Source organism: Pristiophorus japonicus, chromosome 3 (genome assembly GCF_044704955.1).
Source record: "Pristiophorus japonicus isolate sPriJap1 chromosome 3, sPriJap1.hap1, whole genome shotgun sequence".
In the NCBI taxonomy this organism is placed as follows: Eukaryota; Metazoa; Chordata; class Chondrichthyes; family Pristiophoridae; genus Pristiophorus; species Pristiophorus japonicus.
In genome coordinates, this window is record NC_091979.1 from 111,046,610 (window position 1) to 111,069,419 (window position 22,810).

Here is a 22,810-nt window from a genome sequence, read left to right on the forward strand (position 1 = left end):
AAACACACACCACTGACCCCAGTGCTTGCAAATTACAGTGCCATCTCCAACGTCCTTGAACATGTTGTGACTCCCCGGATTCATTTGCATCTCTCCCACAACTCCCTCTTGAATCACTAGTGACATTTTCGTCCCTCTCAACACCGAAAGAGCCATAACCAAAGTCACAAATGTCATTCTTCATCACTGGTGCATTGTAACTCTTCGTCCTCTCTGCAGCCTTCCCCATGGTCGATCATAACTCCTTCTCCAATGCCTCTCCTCCATAGTACAGTTCAGTAGGACTTCCCTCACTTGGTGCCACTCTTACCTATCCGTCGTAGCCAGAGTATCTCCAACAATGCCTTCTTTTCCTGCACTGTTACCTTTAATAACACCCCGAAAAATCTTCCGCTTCCTCATACTGCACCTTGATAACACAGTCTGCAGACATGGGATCAGCTTCCAAATGTTTACTGATGACACCAGCTTTCCCTCTCCACTACCAGTCTCGACCCTTCTACTGCATACTGTTTCTGTGTTATCAAAATGCTTGATTAACATCCAGTATTGGATTAGCCTCAATTTCCTCTAGATGAACATGGGGAAAACCAAAGCTTTCATTTTCAAACCTGCCACAAACTCCGTATCTTGTCAAGTTCCTCCCCGGGCACTTTCTCAGACCAAACCTGACTGCTCGCAACCTCAGCATCATATTCTACCCCAAACTGAGCTTCAGTTCCCATATCATCTCTATCACAAAGACTGCGTTCTTCTTCCTCAACATCACCCACCTGACTATCTTAAGCTAAGGTGCTGCTGAACCATACCTTTGTCATCACCAGTGCTCTCGTGGCTGGTCTCTCATCCTTCACCTTATTCAACATTCTGTTGCTTCAATCTTATTCTGCAGCAAATCCCACGTATCGATTACCCCTGTCCTTGCTGACTTACATTGGCTCAAGCTTCAAATTTAAAATTCTTGTCCTCATGTTTAAAATCAGACTGTTCGCAACCTCGCCCATCCCCATAACTTGCTCTAGCTCTACAACTTCTCCTCCCCACCCCCCGAACTCAGTTTTTCTCTAAACTCCGGCCTCTTTTGTATTTCCCCTCCCCCTTATTTCCCCCACCCCTACCATTGACAGCCATACATTCAGCCACTTTGATCCCACATTCTGGAATTTACTCCCTAAACCCCTCTGCCTCTCCTTCTTCAAGACCCTCCTCTGACCAACCTCTCCTAATACAGTATCTCCTTTGGCTCAGCATCCACTTTTTTGATTGCACTTCTATGAACCACTTTGGGACTTTTTCTACATTAAAAAAGGTGCTATATAAATGTAAATTGTTATTATGTATTAGAGTATATAGAGTTTAGTTTCTCATTGGAAGCTTCTCCTAAAACTACACAGGGCCAGTATTTCCTTTCCCACAGCTTTCACACAAGTCTCTGTTGTTACAGTAAAGTTACAGATTTGCACAAATGCATCATCCATAGTGTTTGCAATGATAAGACCTCAATATCTGTAGGAAATGATTCAGTACACATTACAACACATGAACAAAATAATGCAATTTTCCACCCCATGCGATTCAGCATAGTCAGTGAATGTGGAAACAGTAAACTGAGGAATCAGCAACTAGTAAGCCAGCTATCTTGTTTGATAAACTTACACTAAAAATGTCTTGCCTCTGGAAGCAAAGTTGCCATATAGACAATATTACAGAAGTGTAACACTATGGGAATCATAACTGCTATAAATTGAAAATATCAGCTATTATTGAGACAGTGAGCTACAATTCTGCCGTGGAAAGACCCAAGACTGAGGTTATATACTCGATGTCTTAAAAAACATAACAAGAAATAGGAACAGGAGTATGCCATAAGGCCCCTCGAGCCTGCTCTGCCATTCAATAAGATCATGGCTGATCCGATCATGGACTCAGCTCCACTTCCCTGCCCGCTCCCCAGAACCCCTTATCATTTAAGAAACTGTCTATTTGTCTTAAATTTATTTAATGTCCCAGCTTCCACAGCTCTGAGGCAGCGAATTTTACAGATTTACAACCCTCAGAGAAGAAATTTCTCCTCATCTCAGTTCTAAATGGGCAGCCCTTTATCCTAATTCTCGTCTCCCCCACCAGTGGAAACATCCTCTCTGCATCCAGCTTGTCAAGCCCTCTCATAATCTTATACATTTCTAGAAGATCACCTCTCATTCTTCTGAATTTCAATGAGTAGAGGCCCAACCTATTCAACCTTTCCTCATAAGTCAACCCCCTCATCCCCAGGATCAACCTAGTGAACCTTCTCTGAAATGCCTCCACAGCTAGTGTATCCTTTCGTAAATATGGAAGCCAAAACTGCACGCAGTATTCCAGGTGTGGCCTCACCAATACCCTGTACAGCTGTAACAAGACTTTGCTGCTTTTATACTCCATCCCCTTTGCAATAAAGGCCAAGATTCCATTGGCCTTCCTGAATATTTACTGTACCTGCATACTATCCTTTTGTGTTTTATGCACAAGTACCCCCAAGTCCCGCTGTACTACAGCACTTTGCAATCTTTCTCCATTTAAATAATAACTTGCTCTTTGATTTTTTTTCTGCCAAAGTGCATGACCTCACACTTTCCAACATTATACTCCATCTACCAAATTTTTGCCCACTCACTTAGCCTGTCTATGTCCCCCTGCAGCCTCTATGTTCTTCTCACACATTACCCTTCCTCCCATCTTTGTATCATCAGCAAATTTGGCTACTTAACACTCAGTCCCCTCTTCCAAGTCGTTAATATAGATTGTAAATAGTTGGGGTCCCAGCACTGATCCCTGCGGCACCCGACTCGTTACTGATTGCCAACCAGAGAATGAACCATTTATCCCGACTCTCTGTCAGCCAGTCTTTTATCCATACTAATATATTACCCCCAACCCAGTGAACTTTTATCTTGTGCGGTCACCTTTTATGTGGCACCTTGTCAAATGCCTTCTGGAAGTCCAAATACACCACATCCACTGATTTCCCTTTATCCACCCTGTTCGTTACATCCTCAAAGAATTCCAGCAAATTTGTCAAACATGACTTCCCCTTCATAAATCTATGCTGACTCTGCCTGACTGAATTTTGCTTTTTCAAATGTCCTGTTACTGCTTCTTTAATAATGGACTCCAACATTTTCCCAACCACAGTTGTTAGGCTAACTGGTCAAAAGTTTCCTGCTTTTTGTCTGCCTGCTTTTTTAAAATAGGGGCATGACATTTGCAGTTTTCCAATCTACTGGGACCTCCCTAGAATCCAGGGAATTTTGGTAAATTACAACCAATGCATCCACAATCCCTGCCGCTACTTATCTTAAGACCCTAGGATGCAAGCCATCAGGTCGAGGGGATTAATCTACCTTTAGCTTCATTATTTTACTGAGGCCTCCTTCGGTGATTGTGATTGAGATTGTGTTAAGTTCCTCCCCCCTTATAGCCCCTTGACTATCCACTGTTGGAATATTGTTAGTGTCCTCTACCATAAAAACTGATACAAAATACTTGTTCAGAGTTTCTGCCATCTCCATGTTCCCCATTACTAATTCCCCAGTCTCGTCCTCTAAAGGGACCAACATTTACTTTAGCCACTCTTCCTTTTTATATACCTATAGAAACTCTTATCTGTTTTTATATTTTGTGCTAGTTTACTTTCATAGTCTTAATCATTGTTTTAGTCATTCTTTGCTGGCTTTTAAAAGCTTCCCAATCTTCTGTCCACCCACTAGTTTTGGCCACTTTGTATGCCCTTGTTTTTAAAATCGGATACCGTCCTTTATTTCTTTAGTTAGCCACAGATGGCTTTCTTTTCCCTTGCATCCTTTCCTCCTTACTGGAATATATTTTTCTTGAGAGTTGTGAAATCTCTCTTTAAAAAAGGTACACCATGTTCATCAACCTTCCCACACTTCAATCTGTTTTCCCAGTCCACTTTAGCCAACTCTGCCCTCAGTCTTCTTTATTCAAGCTTAGTGATCCAACGTTCTCAACCTCCATCTGAATTCGAAACTCAATCATGCTATGATCACTCATTCCGAGGGGATCCTTTACTAAGGGGTCCAAGCTCCAGAAACTGAGAAAAGGGCAAGTTTAAGGATCCTGAGAAAGTGGCCCATACGATTTGAAATTGTTGAAGGCACTGGAAGATAAAATAAGAATTCCAAAATCATTGCTTTTTTGGTTAGAAGTGTTTTGAGCTAAAAAAAAATGGGGTGGACGAGAGACTAACAGCTACTCAAAAAACTGTAAAAAAAAAAGTTTGATTTGATTGCATGCTTTTGTAATTCTGATTGGTGGTTGTTTTGTCTTCTCTTTGTTTATTTTTTTTTTAAATTACTGAGGTTCAGATTTTTATTTTCTAAACATTAGTATCTTTTCATTGGCTCAAATGCCTGACTAAAAGCCAACCAACCAATCAGCATTCTCCATTAGTTAATGGGACATTTGAGTCAATCAGTATGCTTCATATCCTGTCGACACTTCGGCTCAGCAAGCTTGCACCAGATGAGAGACAGCTAGATAGATAAATTGAAGCAAACTATAAGTGCTATATAGTTTAAAGAAAGTGTTATCTTTTTTACCAAAAAAAATCATAGCAGGAAGTCATCTGCATGCATCTTGAAATGATGTAATGGCTAGCTTTAGTAGAATCACATTAAACCCAACTAAACACTAAATTACATTATCACACAACTCTTATTATTCATGTTACAGAGCAGCTTCAACTCAATCTAAGTAAGTTAATGGACTTTTGTAAATGCTAAATAATTTGTAAAATCATTTCAGTAAATTGTAATTTAAAAGATTTATAATTTTCCAACTATTCTACAAACCAGACGTACACAGGTCACCGGAGCAGAGGTCTTTGTATATCTGATGATTAGCCAGAACTCTTGTCAGGATAGATCGCGTTGCTCCTCCCATCTTGGTCAGATCTTCTAGAAGAGAAATCAGGGGGTCCATCTGTTGGAGTGTTTTCTGGAGGTCTCTCTCAGTTGCTGGATCAGAAACTATGGGAGAAGCAGAAATAAACTAATACCTACATCATACAGTGTTGCCTTAAAAAAAAATATAGGTGTTGTGGCCAACAGGTCAGTGTAAATAAGTGAACACCAAGGCAACAAATCAAATGTTCATTTCTCAGTGTACTTTCCTGAAAGCCTGTCTATTATTTACAAAGGGGAATGATTGTGAACTCTACATATCCAGTCAGTATAAATTAGCAATTCACCTTTCAAACAGAATGTCAAGTCATATTGCCAAATCAGTGCATTTTAAATCTGACAGCCCCTTGTTACGGAGGCATCATCATCATCATCATCATCAGTCCCTCGGAATCAAGGAAGACTTGCTTCCGCTCTTAAAATGAGTCCTTAGGTGGCTGAACAGTCCAATACGAGAGCCACAGTTCCTGCCACAGGTGGAACAGACAGTCGTTGAGGGTAAGGGAGGGTGGGACAGGTTTGCCGCATTTTTTTTTCTGCTGCCTGCGCTGGTTTTCTGCATGCACTCAGCGATGAGATGCGAGGCGCTCAGCGCTCTCCCGGATGCACTTCCTCCACTTAGGGCGGTCTTTGGCCAGGGACTCCCAGGTGTTGGTGGGAATGTTGCATTTTATCAAGGAGGCTTAGAGGGTGTACTTGCAACGTTTCCTCTGTCCACCTTTGGTTTGTTTGCCATGAAGAAGTTCCGAGTAGAACACTTGCGATGGGAGTCTCGTGTCTGGCATGCGGACAATGTGGCCTGCCCAGCGGAGCTGATCAAGTGGTCAGTGCATCAATACTGGGGATGTTGGCCTGGTCGAGGACACTAATGTTGGTGCGTCTGTCCTCCCAGGGAATTTGTAGGATCTTGCGGAGGCATCGTTGGTGATATTTCTCCAGCGATTTGAGATGTCTACTGTACATGGTCCATGTCTCTGAGCCATACAGGAGGGCAGGTATTACTACAACCCTGTAGACCATGAGCTTGGTGGTAGATTTGAGGGCCTGGTCTTCGAACATTCTTTTCCTCAGGCGGCCGAAGGCTGCGCTGGAGGCGGTGTTGAATCTCCTCCTCAATGTCTGCTTTTGTTGATAAAAGACTCCCGAGGTATGGGAAATGATCCACGTTGTTAAGGAGGCAGAAAAGAAACATCTATGCCTTTCAAGCAATATAGAGGACGACCAAGCAAATCCCCAGTATCAAATGACTTAAGTTATGAGGAAAGGCAGAAAAGCCTGAATGCGCCAGCCTTAAAAAGGCCTTTGTTGAGATATGCAAAGTATTGAGTGGAAAAGAAAAGGTTAATCCCGGCCATTGAATTCCACTCATTACAATAATTAATTCACCATATAGAATGATACAGCACAGGAGTCGGCCTTTCAGCCCATTGTGCCTGTACCAACTCTGAAAGAGCGATAATTCGTCCCACTCGCCTGCTCTTTCCCCATAGCCCTGTAATTTTTATCCCCCTTGAAGTATTTATCCAATTCCTTTTTGAAAGTTACATTGAATCTGCTTCCACCACCCTTTCATGCAGTGCATTTTCGGTTGCAACAACTCGCTGCGTAACAAAAAACTCATGTCCCCGCTGGTTCCTTTGCCAATCTGTAACCTCTGGCACCAACCCCATATCCAAGAAGGATTGGAAGATTGTGGCCAGCGCCTCTGCAATTTCTACCCTTACTTCCCTCAGTAACCTAGGATCCAGACCAGGTGCCTTTTCTATTTGGAGTACTGGCAACCTTCCTCTATCTATTTTTATCCCAATACAAAATACTGAAAAACAGGTATAAAAAAAAAATACTAGCCATACCTGGTTCACTATAGCCATCCCGTAAATGTTGAACAAGACGGAGGATAACTCGAGGGAGTATATGTTCCGACATCATCATCAGCTCATTAGGAACAGAAGGAATATTCAAACTTGCTGTGGACCGATGTCTTTTACAAAACCTGCAAGAGTTGTTAAAATGTTATTTTATTGGTATGCAAAGTGTAGAAACATATACAAACATACAATTCTAGTCTTCAATGATGCATGGAAATTCCTCCAAATATTTTGAATCAATACGTGAAATCCTTCTTTGCTTCTGGAGGAGTTGTCAATAAATAATAAAGCTTATCTCTCAGAACACGTGAAATATTTTTGCAGCTTTAAGCCTGTTGCTAGAAAACACAGACCTGCAGTACAAAACTATCCATAATTTCGCACTCACGCAATACACCATAGAGGTGGCTGGGTTGGAATGTGGAAAAAAGAACAATTGACACTTTGCAGTAAGGGTACTCTTCTGAATTTGGGATTGAGACATAATGCTGGGGCAAAGTATAGAGTTACTCTGCACCTGGCTGGTAAACTTTATCGAGGAGTGTTTGATGCCAACATTTGATTGCAAAATCAAAAATGTTCCATTCCACAGAATTTGATTCCCTCACCTTGATGAAAATCATCGTCATATTACATTCCTGGTGCATCAATCTTGGCATCTAGATCCACTATCGATTTATTTTTTGAATATTCAAATGGAGGGATTTGAAAACAAGGATGAGAATTTTGAAATCGAGGCATTGCTTAACCGGAAGCCAATGTAGTTCAGCAAGGACAGGGGCAATGGATGAGAACAGTATACAGTTTTCAGTGAAAACAATTTCCCTACACTCCTTTGTTATGAAAAATAAAAACACGCAACTTACTTAGTCTATAAACTTTCTATAGCTAAGCTTTCCAATGATAAATTGATTCAGACTTTTAAAACGGACAGCTTTTTGCTGTTAAGGCATAATCACAAATCATGCTCTGCCTGTGCAAGAGGGCGACTTTCCTGAGAATTCCTTTCCATACAGTATGTGTCGACAATATACCTGTCGTAATTTAATTACCCAAGAATAGCTACCACCACAATACTGTATGAAGACAATTGAGTGCATCACTATTAATGTCCTAAGATGCACATCAACCAAGTCATTATTTCAGCTAACTAATCCCCTGGGCTCTTCCCATTGTTTCAAAACTACAGTAATTTGCAAGAATAATTAGAGCCATTGCTGTAACAATGGGACTGGAGCCATTGTGACCCCCAAAATAAATCTTTGGCAACATAGCTATAACTTCATATGAGCAAATCCTAGCAGTACAGAATGAAAACATCCAGCACAGAGGCAAAATCCAAACTTTACCTCTAGTAACGAACAGCTTGATTATTGCAAATGTCATAAATGAGCCGAATTTTTCTTCAGCTGAACATTAATAGGATGCCTTTGGTCTTGTCAAAGTCCCAGCAGAAACTCTGGACTCTTATCCCCAATTCCATTACCCTCCCCAGTTGCTTGCTTGGGTTGAATCAGACAGTATGCAACCTCAGCGACCTGTTTGGCACCGAGCCAAGAGTCAAAGATCCATATCCTATCGATCATTAAAACCACCTATTCCATTTCTTCAACACTCTGATCACCAGTTTCCCAAACACCACGCGCATTTATTTTGCATGAAGACCCACTCATTGACATCCAAACCAGTGATTGAAGCGTGGGCAGATGCAGCAAGGTTGGGGCAAAGGAATGGCGAGTGATCGTGGAGCAACGTGACCGGGGCCCAGGTATGTGCAGCAGAGCTGGTCTCCAGTCATCTTGGTTAATCCTTGCCACTGGACCAAGGCCAAGCTCTGTCAAGCCCATACGGTGGCTGGTGTGCAACAGCGCCACACATTAAAAAAATCCACGCACAGGCTGTAGTTCGGGATCTGGAATATTAGGTTCTTCATTAAAACACCTGTGAACTCATTCCTTTTTGGCGTGGAAGCAAGTCATCCTCGATACGAGGAATCGCCTATGATGAAGAACTCCTGTTCTCAACAGTGTCAGCCATAGTTCTGTCGTAGCACATTTGTTTGCGTTCAAGCCTCACTCTTAAAAACCCAACACATAATCCAGGCAGATACATCAGTGCAGGAGGGAATCATCGTCATCATCATCATCGTAGACAGTCCCTCGAAATAGAGGAAGACTTGCTTCCACTCAAAATGAGTTCTCAGGTGACTGTACAGTCCAATACAGGAATGAGAGTCTCTGTCACAGTCGAAGGAAAGGATGGGTGGGGAGTCTCACGCTCCTTCCATTGCCTGCGCTGGTTTTCTGCATGCGCTCGGCGACGAGACTCGAGATGCTCAGCACCCTCCCGGATGCTCTTCCTCCACTTAGGGCGGTATTTGGCCAGGGATTCCCAGGTGTCGGTGGGAATGTTGCATTTTATCAAGGAGGCTGCGAGAGTGTCCTTGAAATGTTTCCTCTGCCCACCTGCAGCGTAGGGGTTCAGAGTAGAGCGCTTGCTTTGGGAGTCTTGTGTCAGGCATGTGAACAATGTGGCCCGTTCAACGGAGCTGGTCGAGTGTGGTCAGTGCTTTGATGCTGGCCTGATCGAGGACACCAACGTTGGTGTGTCTGTCCTCCCAGGGGATTTGCAGGATCTTGGAGACAACACTCGTGGTATTTCTCCAGCGATTTGAGGTGTCTACTGTATATGGTCCATGTCTCTGAGCCATACAGGAGGGCGGGTATCACTACAGCCCTGTAGACCATAAGCTTGGTGCCAGATTTGAGGACCTGATCTTCGAACACGCTCTTCCGCAGGCAGCCGAAGGCTGCGCTGACACACTGGAGGCAGTGTTGAACCTCGTTGTCAATGTCTGCCCTTGCTGATAATAGACTCCCAAGGTATGGAAAGTGGTCCACGTTGTCCAGGGCCACGCCGTGGATCTTGGATGACTGGGAGGGGGGGCCCGTGCTGTGGAGTCAGGATGGTGGAGGACCTTTGTCTTACGGATGTTTAGTGTAAGGCCCATGCTTTCGGACGCCTTGGTGAAGAAGATGTTGACTATGACATGCAAGCCGTGATCCTGACCATCGGATCCACCACAGACCCAATCCACATCCGGATCGGGGTCAAGCAGAGCTGAGTCATCGCGTCAACCCTCTTCTTGATCTTCCTCGCTGCAATGCTCCACCTCATACTCAACAAGCTCCCCGCAGTAGTGGAACTAAACTGTAGAACCAGTGGGAACCTGCTCAACCTTCATCGCTTCCAGGCAGGCCAGATGCTAGACTGTCCCAGCCTCTGTCGTCGAGCTATAGTACGCGGACGACGCTTGTGTCTGCGCACAAAGGTTGAACTCCAAGTCATAGAGGAGGGAGTGTTGTACTGGCAGAGGTACTACCTTTCTGATGAGATGTTAAACCAAGGCTCCATCTGAACTCTCAGGTGGATATAAAAAAGGAGTCAATAACACTATTTGAAAGAGAGCAGAGGAGCTCTCACTGTCTCATTGCCAACATACATTTCTCAACCAGCACTACTGAAATAGATTATCTGGTCATTAATCTCTTTGCAGTGTACAGGCTACGTTTCCCAATATCACACCAGTGACTTCAAAAGTACTTAATTGCCTTTGGGATGCCTGCAGATGTGAAAAGCACCATATAAATACAGGTTTTTCTGTACCTCCATCCTGTCATACATTGGCTTCAACTTGCCATTTACAAATTCCTCCATTTGCTCATTCCACCCTATTTCAATAATATCCTTCAGTCCCACTGCCATATCATTTCCCTCACAAAGGCCACCTACTTTCACCTCCGTAACATCACCTATCCTCAATCCTGCCTCAGCCCATCTGCTACTACTAAACCCTCATTCATGCTTTCGTTACCTACAGACTTGACTATTCGAATGCTATCCTGGCTGACCTCCCATCTTCCATAAACTTGAGCTCATCCAAAACTCTGCTGCTCGTATCCTAACTCGCAACAATTCCCGTTCACCCATCACCTGTGTAAACTAACCTACTTTAAAAAAAAATGTCATTCATGGGATGTGGGCAGTTTGTGTGGTGAACGTACTCCCAGAGCTCTTTGGGGGTGGGGGGGGGGGTGAGGAAAACGGACAGGAAAGAGAGAAAAGAGTTCCAGGATTTTGGCCCAGCGACGATGAAGGTACGGCGATAAAATTCCAAGTCAGGATGGTATGTGACTTGATGGAAACATCATCTGCAAGTTCCCCATGTGCCTGTTACCCTTGTAGGTGGTAGAGGTTGCGGGTTTGGGGAAGTGCTATAGTGGTGGAAGGAGTTAATGTTTAAGGTGGTGGATGGAGTGCCAATCAAGCAGGCTGCTTTGTCCTGGATGATAGAGCTTCTTGAGTGTTGTTGGAGCTGCACTCATCCAGACAAGTGGAAAGTATTCCATCACATTCCTGACTCGTGTCTTGTAGGTGGTGGAAAGGCTTTTGGGACTCAGGTGGTGAGACACTCTCCACAGAATACCCAGTCTCTGAGCTTCTCCTGTAGCCACAGTATTTGTGTGGTTGGTCCAGTTAAATTTCTGGTCAACGGCCCCAAAGATGTTGATGGTGGGTAATCCAGCGATAGCAATGCCACTGGATATCAAGGGGCAGCGGTTAGAATCTCTCTCTGAGGAGATAGTCATCACCTGACACTTCTGTGGCACAAATGTTACTTGGCTCCCGCTCCCTGAACGCCTCGACTTTAAAATTCTCATCCTCAAATCTATGGCCTCAGCCCTTCCTATATCTGTAACCTCCTCCAACCCTCAGAGAATGCTGCATTGCTCCAATTATTGGCTCTTGTGCATCTCCAATTTTCATCACTCCACCATTGTTGGCTGTGCCTTCAGATGCCTAGGCCCCTCAAGCTCTGGAGTTCCCTCCCTAATCCTCTACTTCTCGCTCAGGTTTTAAGGAGCGGCTTAAAACCAGTCACCTATCCCAATATCTCCTTATGTGGCTCGGTGTCAAATTTGTTTGATAACTCCTGTGAAGCACCAAGATGTTTTGCTACATTAAAGGTGCTTTATTATTAAAGTTGTTGCATCCCCAATTGGTGACATCGCACTCTTACACATTGGAACACATTCGTAAACCAGTCTTGCTGCATCTTTCCCCACCATCAAAAGCCTCCTTAAAACTATCTTAAATGGGTAATCACGCCACCTCCAACTCTTCATACCAGCTGAGTGTCAATTTCAGAGTGTCAGCTACGGCTCAGTGGGTAGCACTCTCGCCTCGGAGTCAGAAAGTTGTGGGTTCAAGTCCGAATCCAGGGACCGGAGCACAAAAAAAAAAATCTAAGCTAACGCTCCAGTGAGCACTGCACTGTCGGAGGTGCCGTCTTTCGGATGAGACGTTAAATCGAGGCCGTGTCTGCTCTCTCAGGTGGACGTAAAAGATCCGATGGCACTATTTCAAAAGAGCAGGGTTATCCCTGTCCTGGTCAATATTTATCATTCAATCAGTATGACAAAACAAAACAGATTATCTGGTCATTGTCACATTGCTGTGAGTGCTTGCTTGTGCGCAAATCAGCTGCCGCGTTGCCCACATTCATCAGAGGCAGCACCTCGGAATCGAGGGTGACTTGCTTCCACTCTAAAAGTGAGTTCTCAGGTGACTGAGGAGTCCAATGCGGGACCTACAGTCTCTGTCACAGGTGGGGCAAACGGTGGTTCAAGGAACAGGTGGGTGGGGTGCCTGGGTTGCCACATGCTCCTTCCACTGTCGACGTTTGGCTTTAGCTTGCTCTCGGTGAAGAGACTGGAGGTGTTCAGCACCTTCCTGGATGCTTTTCCTCCACTTTGGGCGGTCTTGGGCCAGGGATTCCCAGGTGTCGGAGGGGATGTTCCTTTTTTTTTTTAAAAAGTAGGCTTGGAGGATGTCCTTGAAGAGTTTCCTCTGCCCACCTAGGGCTAGCTTGCCGTGTCGGAGCTCCGAATAGAGCGCTTGTTTTGGGAGTCTCGTGTCAGGCATGCGGGTGATGCAGCCAGTCCAGCGGAATTGATCGAGCGTGGTCAGTGCTTCGATGCTGGGGATATTGGCCTGAGCAAGGACACGGACGTTGATGCACCTATCCTGCCAATGGAGTTGCAGGATCTTGCGGAGGCAGCGTTGGTGATACCTCCAGTGCTTTGATGTGCCTGCTGTACATAGTTCATGTCTCAGCCACATAGGAAAGCAGGTATCACCACTGCTCTGTAGACCATGAATTTGGTGCCAGGTTTGAGGTCCTGGTCATCAAACACTCTCTTCCTCAGGTGACCGAAGACTGCACTGGCACACTGAAGGTGGTGCTGGACCTCGTCATCTATGAATGCCCTTGTTAACAGTAGGCTCCCGAGGTATGGAAAATGGTCCATGTCGTCCAAGGCCTCATCATGGATTTTGATAACGGCAGGGGGGGGGGGGGCGGTGGGGGAAGTGCTGGTTGGGGCAGGTTGGTGGAGGACCTTTGTCTTATGGATGTTTAGTGTAAGGCCCACACTCTCGTATACCTCGGTGAAGATCGTCTGCGTACTGTAGTTAGATGGCGGAGGATGGGACGACCTTGGATCTGGCCTGGAGGCGGCGGAGATTGAATAGATTCCTGTTTGTCCTGTAATTTAGCTCCTCTCCAGCGGGGAGCTTGCGGAGGGTGGGATGGAGCATTACAGCAAAGAAGATCGAGAAGAGATTGGTGCAATGACAAATCCTTGCTTGAGCCCGGTCCGGACGTGGAATGGGTCTGTGGTGGATCCATTGGTCAGGACCACGGCTTGCATGTCATCGTGGGGCAGGCGGAGAATGATGACAAACTTTTGAGGGCAGCCGAATCTGAGGTGACTACAGTGACTACACTCTTTTAAAAAAAAAAAGTACTTCATTAGTACTTAAAGCACTTTGAGACGTCCGGTGGTTGTGAAAGGCACTATATAAATCCAAGTCTTTCTTTTTCTCTATCATTTATTTTCTTGGGGCGTTTGTTTCACTACATTAAGCGATACAAGAGTGGATTGTTGGATTTTACAGCGCCTGTTCAACTTCAGAATCAAATTTGCATAGTCATTGGCATCTCATACATACTTATTGGCAAAGTACATCAGTATAACAAAACTTTCAGTAGCCAATACTTGACCCGAAATGTGGAGGACACACACTATAACGATAGTGTATAGACTTTACCAAATTTACATTTCTGCAGAAAGGACTTGACCAGTGATTGTTTGCGCTGTTTAGGCGACACTTGAAATATTAATGCTCTTGGCAGCAGGTTTCTAGATCCAAATGTAAAATTAACATAGTTGGGGGGGGGGGGGGGAATTCCACGTTAATTTTACTGGATTTTAGGCTAATTTACAAATTAAGGCTTTACCGTAAAGTTTACGTCGATACAACTTTTCCAATCTTACGAAAGTGGATCCAAAAGCAAAGAGACAAATGTGGAAAAAACATCCAAGGAGTTTACAAACAAGTGCTGCTGCTGGCCTAAAGCCAACGCCACCGATTGCCCAGTGAGTGTTCGCTGGACTGTCCACACATTTAAAAACAAGCCCAGAGTCCGCAGCACCAGCGACAGTCCTTGAGGCGCAGCCTATTAGAGAAAGTGGCCCCGAACAGGTGGAGAGTCCCAGCTCCGCTCACTCACCCGCTGTCCCGCATCACACTGCTGTCCCCGCAGTCACAGGCCCCGCCCGCCTGGCTCCGAAACATGTTGAAATCGTGGCCCGTATGTTCCCCAGCGTTGAAGCACTCGGCGCACAAGGACATACACGGTGAGATGCCGCACGTCCTGCACCGGTAGGCCACGAAGTTGGCGGTCCACACCAAGCCGCACAGGGTCGCGTTGTCGTACGCGCACACCATTTTACAGAAGTCATCGAAGCTCTCGCCGCCGGCTATCAGGCACTTGCACCACTCGATCACCTCGGCCTCGGCCAACGCTCTCTCCGGGCTCAGCACGCTGTCCAGCAGGTCGTTGAGCAGCTGGACACCTCTGCCATCCGGCCGAGAACACTCGGCCTTCAGCGAAGCAGCTGCACTTCTCTTGTCCCGGCGCAGCAGCGACACCGCCATGTCGGCTCCCCCTCCCACCGAGCCCTTATTTATTTTGCTCTTTCAGTCGCCTCCCGGCAGCCCTCGCGATATCTCAGCCGTTCTGCTGACACAGCTCGCGGAAGCGGAGACAATGTCCCCGAGGCTCCTCCCAGGACTGGCCTGTGGCTTCTAACTTTAAACACAAAATCACAACATCCCTGCAATTGTGTTTTTCCCAAATAAACATCGCCATTCACAGGCGCATCTCCTTGGGAGGTACACTTACTGCAAAGGGAGATCCGTCTCATTAGTTTTCCGAGGGGTTGGGTTGCTTTTCTGACCAGTTTGAAGCCCCTGGGAAGTGGTTAGGTGCAGGACTTATTTTAAATTTCTTGAAACTGGGAAAATATGCACCTTCAACTAAATATTGCAATATTCTGTTGCTTAACCATGTATGAGATGCAGATCTTGGAGAAAGAACCTATAGAAAGTTAGTTGTACACAGACTTAGGACAAAATTGGGTACTGGCAGGTCGATTAAAAGGGAACGGGGGGGGGGGGAGCTAGATGGGGCAGTCACCCGAGCCCCAAGCCAAGCGTGAGGCCATACAGGGTCAGATTAAGGGCAAGGGTAAACAGTATTGACATAAGTGACGTAGCAAGACTTGTTATTCTCGACTTGATGTAAACAGACTCTAGATGCCCTTTTTCTAGAGATGCATTCTACACACAAATAAAGGAACGAGCACCAGCTACACAAGGAGCAAAAGAGACAAGAAGTAGTTAAACTGCTTAAACTAGATAATTTTTCCAATTAAAAACTCGAGATCATGAAGATGAAGGCCAAGACGACATTATGCTGTCAACTTCAACAACGAAACTGTTGTGTATGCAATAACTGTTAGACTGAATACTGTTTAACTCCAAGACATATGACCTTGGCTCTGCTTTATTAAGGCCCAAAGTGACTAATATACAAAATGGCTGGCCTTTTATACTTGGGCTGCACAAAAGTAACCACTAATGGCACTGGACCCGGAATTGGCCGAATTGGAGCTCCAAGTCCAAAAAGTTGAAGAAGATGAAAACCAACTGGCGCATACTGAGCTGAAAGAGGCGCAACTACGAGTGACAGTGGGCTGTGGGGAGATAATATCTCAGAAGACATGCAAAGCCATTGGATTGCAAAAGGAAGTGAGGACTGCCGAAACTGAGATAACTCTGGCATGATTCATGCCAAGGAAGGATGTTGCTGATACTGCTCTAAGTCCTTCTTCACATGTGTGTACCTGCTGACAGGGGAGTGAACATGGCTGTTATTCACCTTTAAACAGTAGAGTATACTGCTTTGCTTGCAAAGTCACAGTATGAACAAGTAGCCACTTAACTCATGGGCTTAATGACTGGAAGCATGGAGATAAAAGGATTTCATCTCACAAAAACAACCACCAGCATAGAGAAGCCATGGTAATAATGTACTCTTGACAAGCAGGCACTGGTTATGTGGATGGTCATATTGTCTTCCAGTTTGAAAATGAATGGCAGTACTGGCGCAAGGTGCTAGAGTGGGCTGTCTGTGTGATAACGTTTCTCTGTGAACGAGGTCTTTCATTGCGAGGCAGAGATGAAACCATTGGGTCTCCAAGTAATGGTAATTATTTGGGTGTGTTGGAGGTTCTCGCAAACTATGATGCATTTCTTGCTGAAGACATCAAGCGGTTCGCCAACAAAGGCAAGGGGCATACTTCATACTTGTCTTCCACCACTTGTGAAGAACTGATTAGTCTGATGGGTGGCAAAATACAGGAGACGATTATCCAGGAATTGAAATCAGCGAAGTTCTATTCACTATCTGTTGATTCAATGCCTGAGAATATATCAATTCCTCCATACACACGCCCTCACCCAAACCTTTTCTAACATTGAAATAGCTTTTCGGATATATCTGTCGATGATGGTATCAAATTGCAGTGGTGATCGGTCCTTCTCGAAACTAAAATGCATCAAGGATGAGGTCAGGAACCGAATGGAACAAGATCGACTTAATAATCTTTCAATCATTAACATCGAGAGCGAAGTACTGAGAGGACTTGACTTCTTGAAAATCATTGACAAGTTTAGCCAACAAAAATCTAGGAAAAGTCCAATGTAATGTTATGCTGTAGTTGCCTCTGTGGAGAAAATGGAATGCAAATGAAAAATGATGGTCTTACAAAAAATTGTGCTATCTTGTTCTAAATTGTTGTCATTGTCAATTTAGTTTCAAAATGTAAGGTTTTTTTTATTAAAGCATTGTTGACTGTTTATACAGGGTTTCATCAAGGTATCGGTTTGATCATTTGGAAACATAAGAAAATATTAAATGAGTGTCGTCATAGTATCAGTCAGAACATAACTTGAGATGTAGACCTGACCTGACCTGACCTTGACCTGATACATACTCAGTATAGTGCCCTGTGACTTAGCTCACTAATGTCATTTACTGCAGGATGTGAATGGGAGTAAAGGGCCCATGGCGGGGTACTGCCTGGGGCCTGAGGCACCCTTAATCCATCCCTGGTGGGCAGGAGACTGACAAGAAAGAGTTGAGGAATATAGTCTCTGCAGTTACACAGAATAGTTGTACAGAATGAGATAGATTGGCCCAAAAATTGTTGTCGGAGGTGTACCTTCGAAGTACACCGCCACCCCACGAAAGAATTACGAACCTAACTGCTGGCAGCAAGGCTGCGAAAATTTATGGTCTGAGGCTGCGAGGCGGAGGCCAACATAATGGCCCACGGATCCCAGGGACGCAGGCGGTACGGAAGCGTACCTGGGATCACGTGGGCCTGGTCCACCAATCATAAAGCAGAATTTGATTTTTAATAATTTCTGAAGGGATGTAATGAGATGTAATCCGATCTAATTACAATTTACAGGTTTGGAATTATATTCGTAATTACATTCATTCCACCAATCTCACTAAAAAATTTTAATTTTTGATTATTTTAGACGTTAAAACTGTAAACTGGGCCAATATTTGATACAATGTATGTGCATAATTTACGATATGAAAATGTTTAATGGCTGTGGTATACCCTTATGTTGATGCAAACAGGCTCTGCGCCTGTTTGCAACCGTAACACTATCATACACAATTGTTGGCTAATCGGTGGGCAAATAGCCCAACTCTGCGCCAGTGATTGCTTTTTCATGGCCCACGCGGATGGCCTGTCAATGCGTAAGTTGACAGGCCACAAGTTCCGGATTTCGCGCATGCAGAAAGCCCGAACTTGAGGTGGATTTCAAAGGAGGTATGGCGGCCCACACATGCGCAGATGAGGGAGGGGGAAAGAGAGAGAAAAAAAATTGACTAGCAGCCTATTTGAAAATCTTGTGTTTCCAGTTCTTTTTTTTGATTCTATACTATACACACCATTATACATAAAATATATTTAAAAATATTATACAATGGATATTGAAGATCAGTTGATGGTGGCGGCCAAGGTAGGAGGGAAGAAGAGGGCAAAGCGATTCACTGTTGACGCCCAAGCTGCCTTGGTCCACGAAGTGGAGGCACGGTGGGACCAATTGACCCGGGGTGGGCGTGTATACCAGCGAATATGGGCAGAGATTGCTGAGGCGGTGTTCTCGGTTGCCCAGGTCCGTTGGGGGCTAGTCCAGTGCCGCAAGCGCTGGAACAACCTTATTTCTGCCGCGAGAGTAAGTAATAACTTTAATCATGCACTGGCTCATTACTTAAAATGTAAAACAGCCATATTGTGATTTTGTTAATCTTGGTAGGCTTGGTGTTACATATTACTATCAACGATGTTATTATATTGTTTTCCTGTAATAAGATGTGTTCATCATGCATCACTTGCATCATTAATGGGACAGTGTTGAAAGGCATTGGGGGTGGGTAATTGTGGATGTCTATCTGTGATCGTCGGCGCACCGGAAAAGCTGGAACAGCTCACGGACCTTGACGAGTGGGCTGCAGACATCACAGGGGCACATGATCGCTCGACCACCCGTGGGGGTGCAGATCTGGTGTTGGCACCATGTAAGTCACACATAGTCCCCGGGCCATGCAGCGTTCATGTAATATAGTCATGTGAACATAATGTTTAAATGATGCTAAGTGATGTAATGTAATGCTGGGACCATCGTGAAATCTTATTATAATGCCATGCAGTCTCTGTAAATTCTGTTTATGTTCATTGCATGTAGCATCTCTCAGTGATATATAATGCAGTAATGTTGCTCCTCTACATAGGTCTGCTCAATGAAAGGCATTAAAATGTCACCCTGACCCTCCCTACCTTCCCCTTCTGCTTACCTCTTCTGTTATGTTTTCTAGCTGCCCAGGCGCATCAGCATGCAGAGCCGATTGTAGTACATCTGCTTTTGCCCAGAGAGGACACCGAGGAGGAGGGTGATGATGATGGTGACGATACCATCCGACTTTCCGACCCTCAAGTTGTGCTGTTGGATGTTCAGGAAGGGGGGAGGGGGGAGGGGGCAGCCGCAACTGAACAATCCATAATACCTGCGACCACCTCTTCCTCAGCCGAAGCGACATTTCATGGATTCGGCTCGGAGGAAGTAGCGGGACCAAGCGGTGTGCAGCAGGGCACACCGAGTGGTACAGCCCCTGTGCCGAATCCACAGAGGCTGATACGGCAGGGGAGGCGTGCTCGAAGACAGGCAGACGTCGACCTGGACATGGTTGCGCTGTCTAGGGCATGTGTCGACATTGATCGAGAGCTCCTCCAGACAATTGGTGGCCTAGCAGAAAACATTGCAACGCAGTCAGCACACCTATCAGAGGACATGGCAACGCTGATTGTGGTGATGCGGTGAAACGCCGATTCCCTTGATGCCATGCGGCAGACGCTGGAATCGGTCAACAGCACTGAACCACAAGATGTCGTACCACCAATGCCAACAGCACATGGGAGTCAGGAGCATGGTAATACTTCTGACTCTGAAGACGGGTCGCCAGACTCTCCCTCTTCTCCAGATTCCACACACATGGCACTGCCACCGTCACCCCTCCCCCCCCCCGACAGCAGCAGCGCTCAAGGCGCCCTGCTGCACAACGCACTGGTCTTAACTCGGGCAGGGGTAGGGGTGATGCCAAAATACGATTGGTGGGGGGGGGGCGATTAAGGCGGTGGGAATAGTGGTCACAGGTAGATTTGTTGGCAGGTTGGGGGATGGGATGGGTGTTTATTCAAAAATTGTTAATTTTTAATGAAAAATTGTTTACTGTGGGGGGGGGGCGCTGTGGGTGTTTTTTAATGAAAAATTGTTTACTGTTTGGGGAGGGGCATTGTGGGTGTTGTGTTTAATGAAAAATTGTTTACTGTTTGGGGGGGGGTGTTGTGGGTTTAATATTTAAAGTTTAATGTTTAATCTTTTCAAACTTGTTGCTTTGTTTACATTTTGTTGCAAATTTACTTTAAAAAGATTTATTATTTATTTCACAAAAATCATTTTTCACAAATTATAATATTTTATTCAACTTAACAATTCTTGTGCAGTGTCTCACTCACTTTTACAAAATGACAGGTCAACAATCAATACAAGGGTTGCAAACAATGGCCAAGCAAGGTTTAAGCTTAACTCTCACCGTTCAAAGCGTTCATTTATGAGCTGCTGGCATAACAGTTTTGCTGCTGCATAACTACCACGGGGCTTCTCCTGCGGTGTAGGGGTGGGTGGTGTCATGGGCTCATCGCCAGACTCCTCCTCGACCTCCCCTTCCTCTTCCGCTTCCGTTTCTTCCTCTGCCTCGTCCCCTCTGTCCTGAGGTGGTCCTGTAGTCCCCTGTGGCAATTCCTGTCCCCTTCTGATTGCTAAGTTGTGCAATATGCAACACACCACAATGAACTCCGCGATCTGCTCAGGGTGGTATTGTAGGCTGCCTCCAGAGCGGTCCAGGCATCTGAAGCGCTGTTTCAGCACCCCAATTGTCTTTTCGACTACATTGCGTGATGCTATGTGGCTGTTATTGTATTGATGCTCGGCATCTGTCTGGGGTTTATGGAGGAGGTTCAAGAGCCAGGTGGCGAGGCCGTATCCTTTGTCACCAAGCATCCAGCATTGACCTTGTAGCTGACTCGTAAAGGGGTCTGAAACAATGCTCTCACGCAAGATGTGCACAGCATGAATGCTCACTGGAAAATTGGCATTTACTGCCATGATTTGCTTGTAGTCGACAACGAGCTGCACGTTCAGGGAGTAGAATCCTTTTCGGTTCCGAAACACCTCTGCATCCTCTAAAGGTGCTCGCAGGGCGATGTGCGTACAGTCTTTTGCACCCTGGACATTAGGGAAGTTTGCTATTCTTGAGAAACCCAAAGCCTCTGTGCTTCCCTGGTCATTGGGAAGTTTATAAAGTCAAACCTTCATGCGTAAAGCGCTTCTGTCATCTGCCGAATGCGGCAATGTGTGGCGTGCTGAGAAATGCAGCAAATGTCGGCAGCTGATGCCTAAAAGGAGCCCGATGCAGTCACCTTAACCTCAACTGGCAGTGCTGTCCTGATGGTGCTGGTAGGCTACAGGTCTCCCTTAATTAGCTGGCATATCTCATTGATGACCTCCTTTCGGAAGCGCAGCCTTCTGACGCACACTTTAATCGGACAGGTCCAGGTATGACCACTTATCCCTGCAAATGTGTTGGGTGCAAGATCTCAACCTCTTTGATTGGGCATATAATGCTCTTTATTGAACCTTCTTCCAGCTCTATTCCGCGGCATGTAATTAGTTAGCAATATTGGCAGAGAAATTGCAGGCCCCATTCCTTTAAAAGTCCTCTAAACTGTCAGATAAATTATTAAATTTTCCTTAAACAGCCAAAAAATTAATCCAGATAGAATACAATACCCTCAAATTATGAGCATTGATTTCAAAACCTTTTAAAATCCACTCACAAATGATTTTAATGCACCCTCCAACTTGAAGCAGCCTTTTCTTCAAGTTCATCTGTTTTAAAACATGGCGTCCATACCACTGGGTTAAGGTCAGGTAAGTGCAGCATTTTCAGGGCGGTACATTGTGTCGACAGTAATTTGGGCGAATTGCTGAATTTAGTGCCCGGCAGTAATCTGGACGGTATTTGGGCGGTGCGAAAATCACCTAAAACAAATGGGCAGGTGGTTCAGTTTACTGCCAGCGGCAATAGACTGCCGAAATTACCGCTGGTGATATATGGGCGGTAAGTGGGCGCTAGTTTCCACTTTAAGCAAGAAATGGGCAGTAATGGCTTCCTTAACGGTAAATGGGCAGAATGTTGCTGAAAGTCTAGCCCATTAATGAGTACTTGAGCTTAAAAAAGGCATCTAGATTTTTTTTAAGTTGATAATATGCTAAACGGGAGTAGTTTTCTCATCATAAAGTAAACACTAAGCAACTTGTTAGCTTCTTTGGGTAATCGAAAAACAGCTCACACCCATTATGTTAAAAAGTCCTTTGATCTCTGTTTGTGTGCAAAAAGAATTATAAGAGTCTGGAACGCATGCATGGAGAGAAGGTTTTCAAAACAGGATGCTGCGCAGGCAGCAAAAAGGAGACTCAGAAAAATACAGGAGACTCTCAGAAGAGATTCTATCCTGGGATGTAGAATAAAATGCAGAAGCTATTCTTTTTAAGCAAGATGACCAACTGATGTGGGGGAACATAGCATGTTCTTATGTTCTTATGTTCATTACTTTATAGTATTATTTGGAGACCAACTCTATTAATTGAATTAAATGAATCCAATTATAACTGTTGTCCATGTCCACCTGAGATGAAATAAAGCAGCTTAACGATTTGTATCAAGCATCATCTCACGAAGTGTTTGCTCAGTCCACCTGGGGAGAAATTAAAGTACACGTGCAAAAGACATAAATATCCGATTCAGGTCACAAGTGTAGGGTTTTCCCTTTTATTGGGCCCGAAAGGTCAAGAATCAACCAAGAC

At 45.0% G+C, this 22,810-nt stretch overlaps 1 protein-coding gene across 6 annotated transcripts in view; it reads right to left on the bottom strand.

The window, feature by feature from the left end:
• Positions 1-14,972, bottom strand: part of ubr3 (ubiquitin protein ligase E3 component n-recognin 3) — a 439,870-nt gene extending 424,898 nt beyond the window's left edge. For 3 of the 6 annotated variants that reach the window (XM_070875678.1, XM_070875676.1, XM_070875680.1), the window contains exons 1-3: positions 14,469-14,972; positions 6,818-6,957; positions 4,863-5,030 (exon numbers count right to left, since the gene is read on the bottom strand). In XM_070875678.1, the coding sequence (XP_070731779.1) occupies positions 4,863-5,030; positions 6,818-6,957; positions 14,469-14,896 (736 nt within the window). In that variant the 5' untranslated portion in view covers positions 14,897-14,972. The remainder of the gene's footprint in view (positions 1-4,862; positions 5,031-6,817; positions 6,958-14,468) is intronic. The other 3 variants (XM_070875681.1, XM_070875679.1, XM_070875677.1) reach the window with 1 other exon arrangement.
• Positions 14,973-22,810: the final 7,838 nt, after the last annotated feature.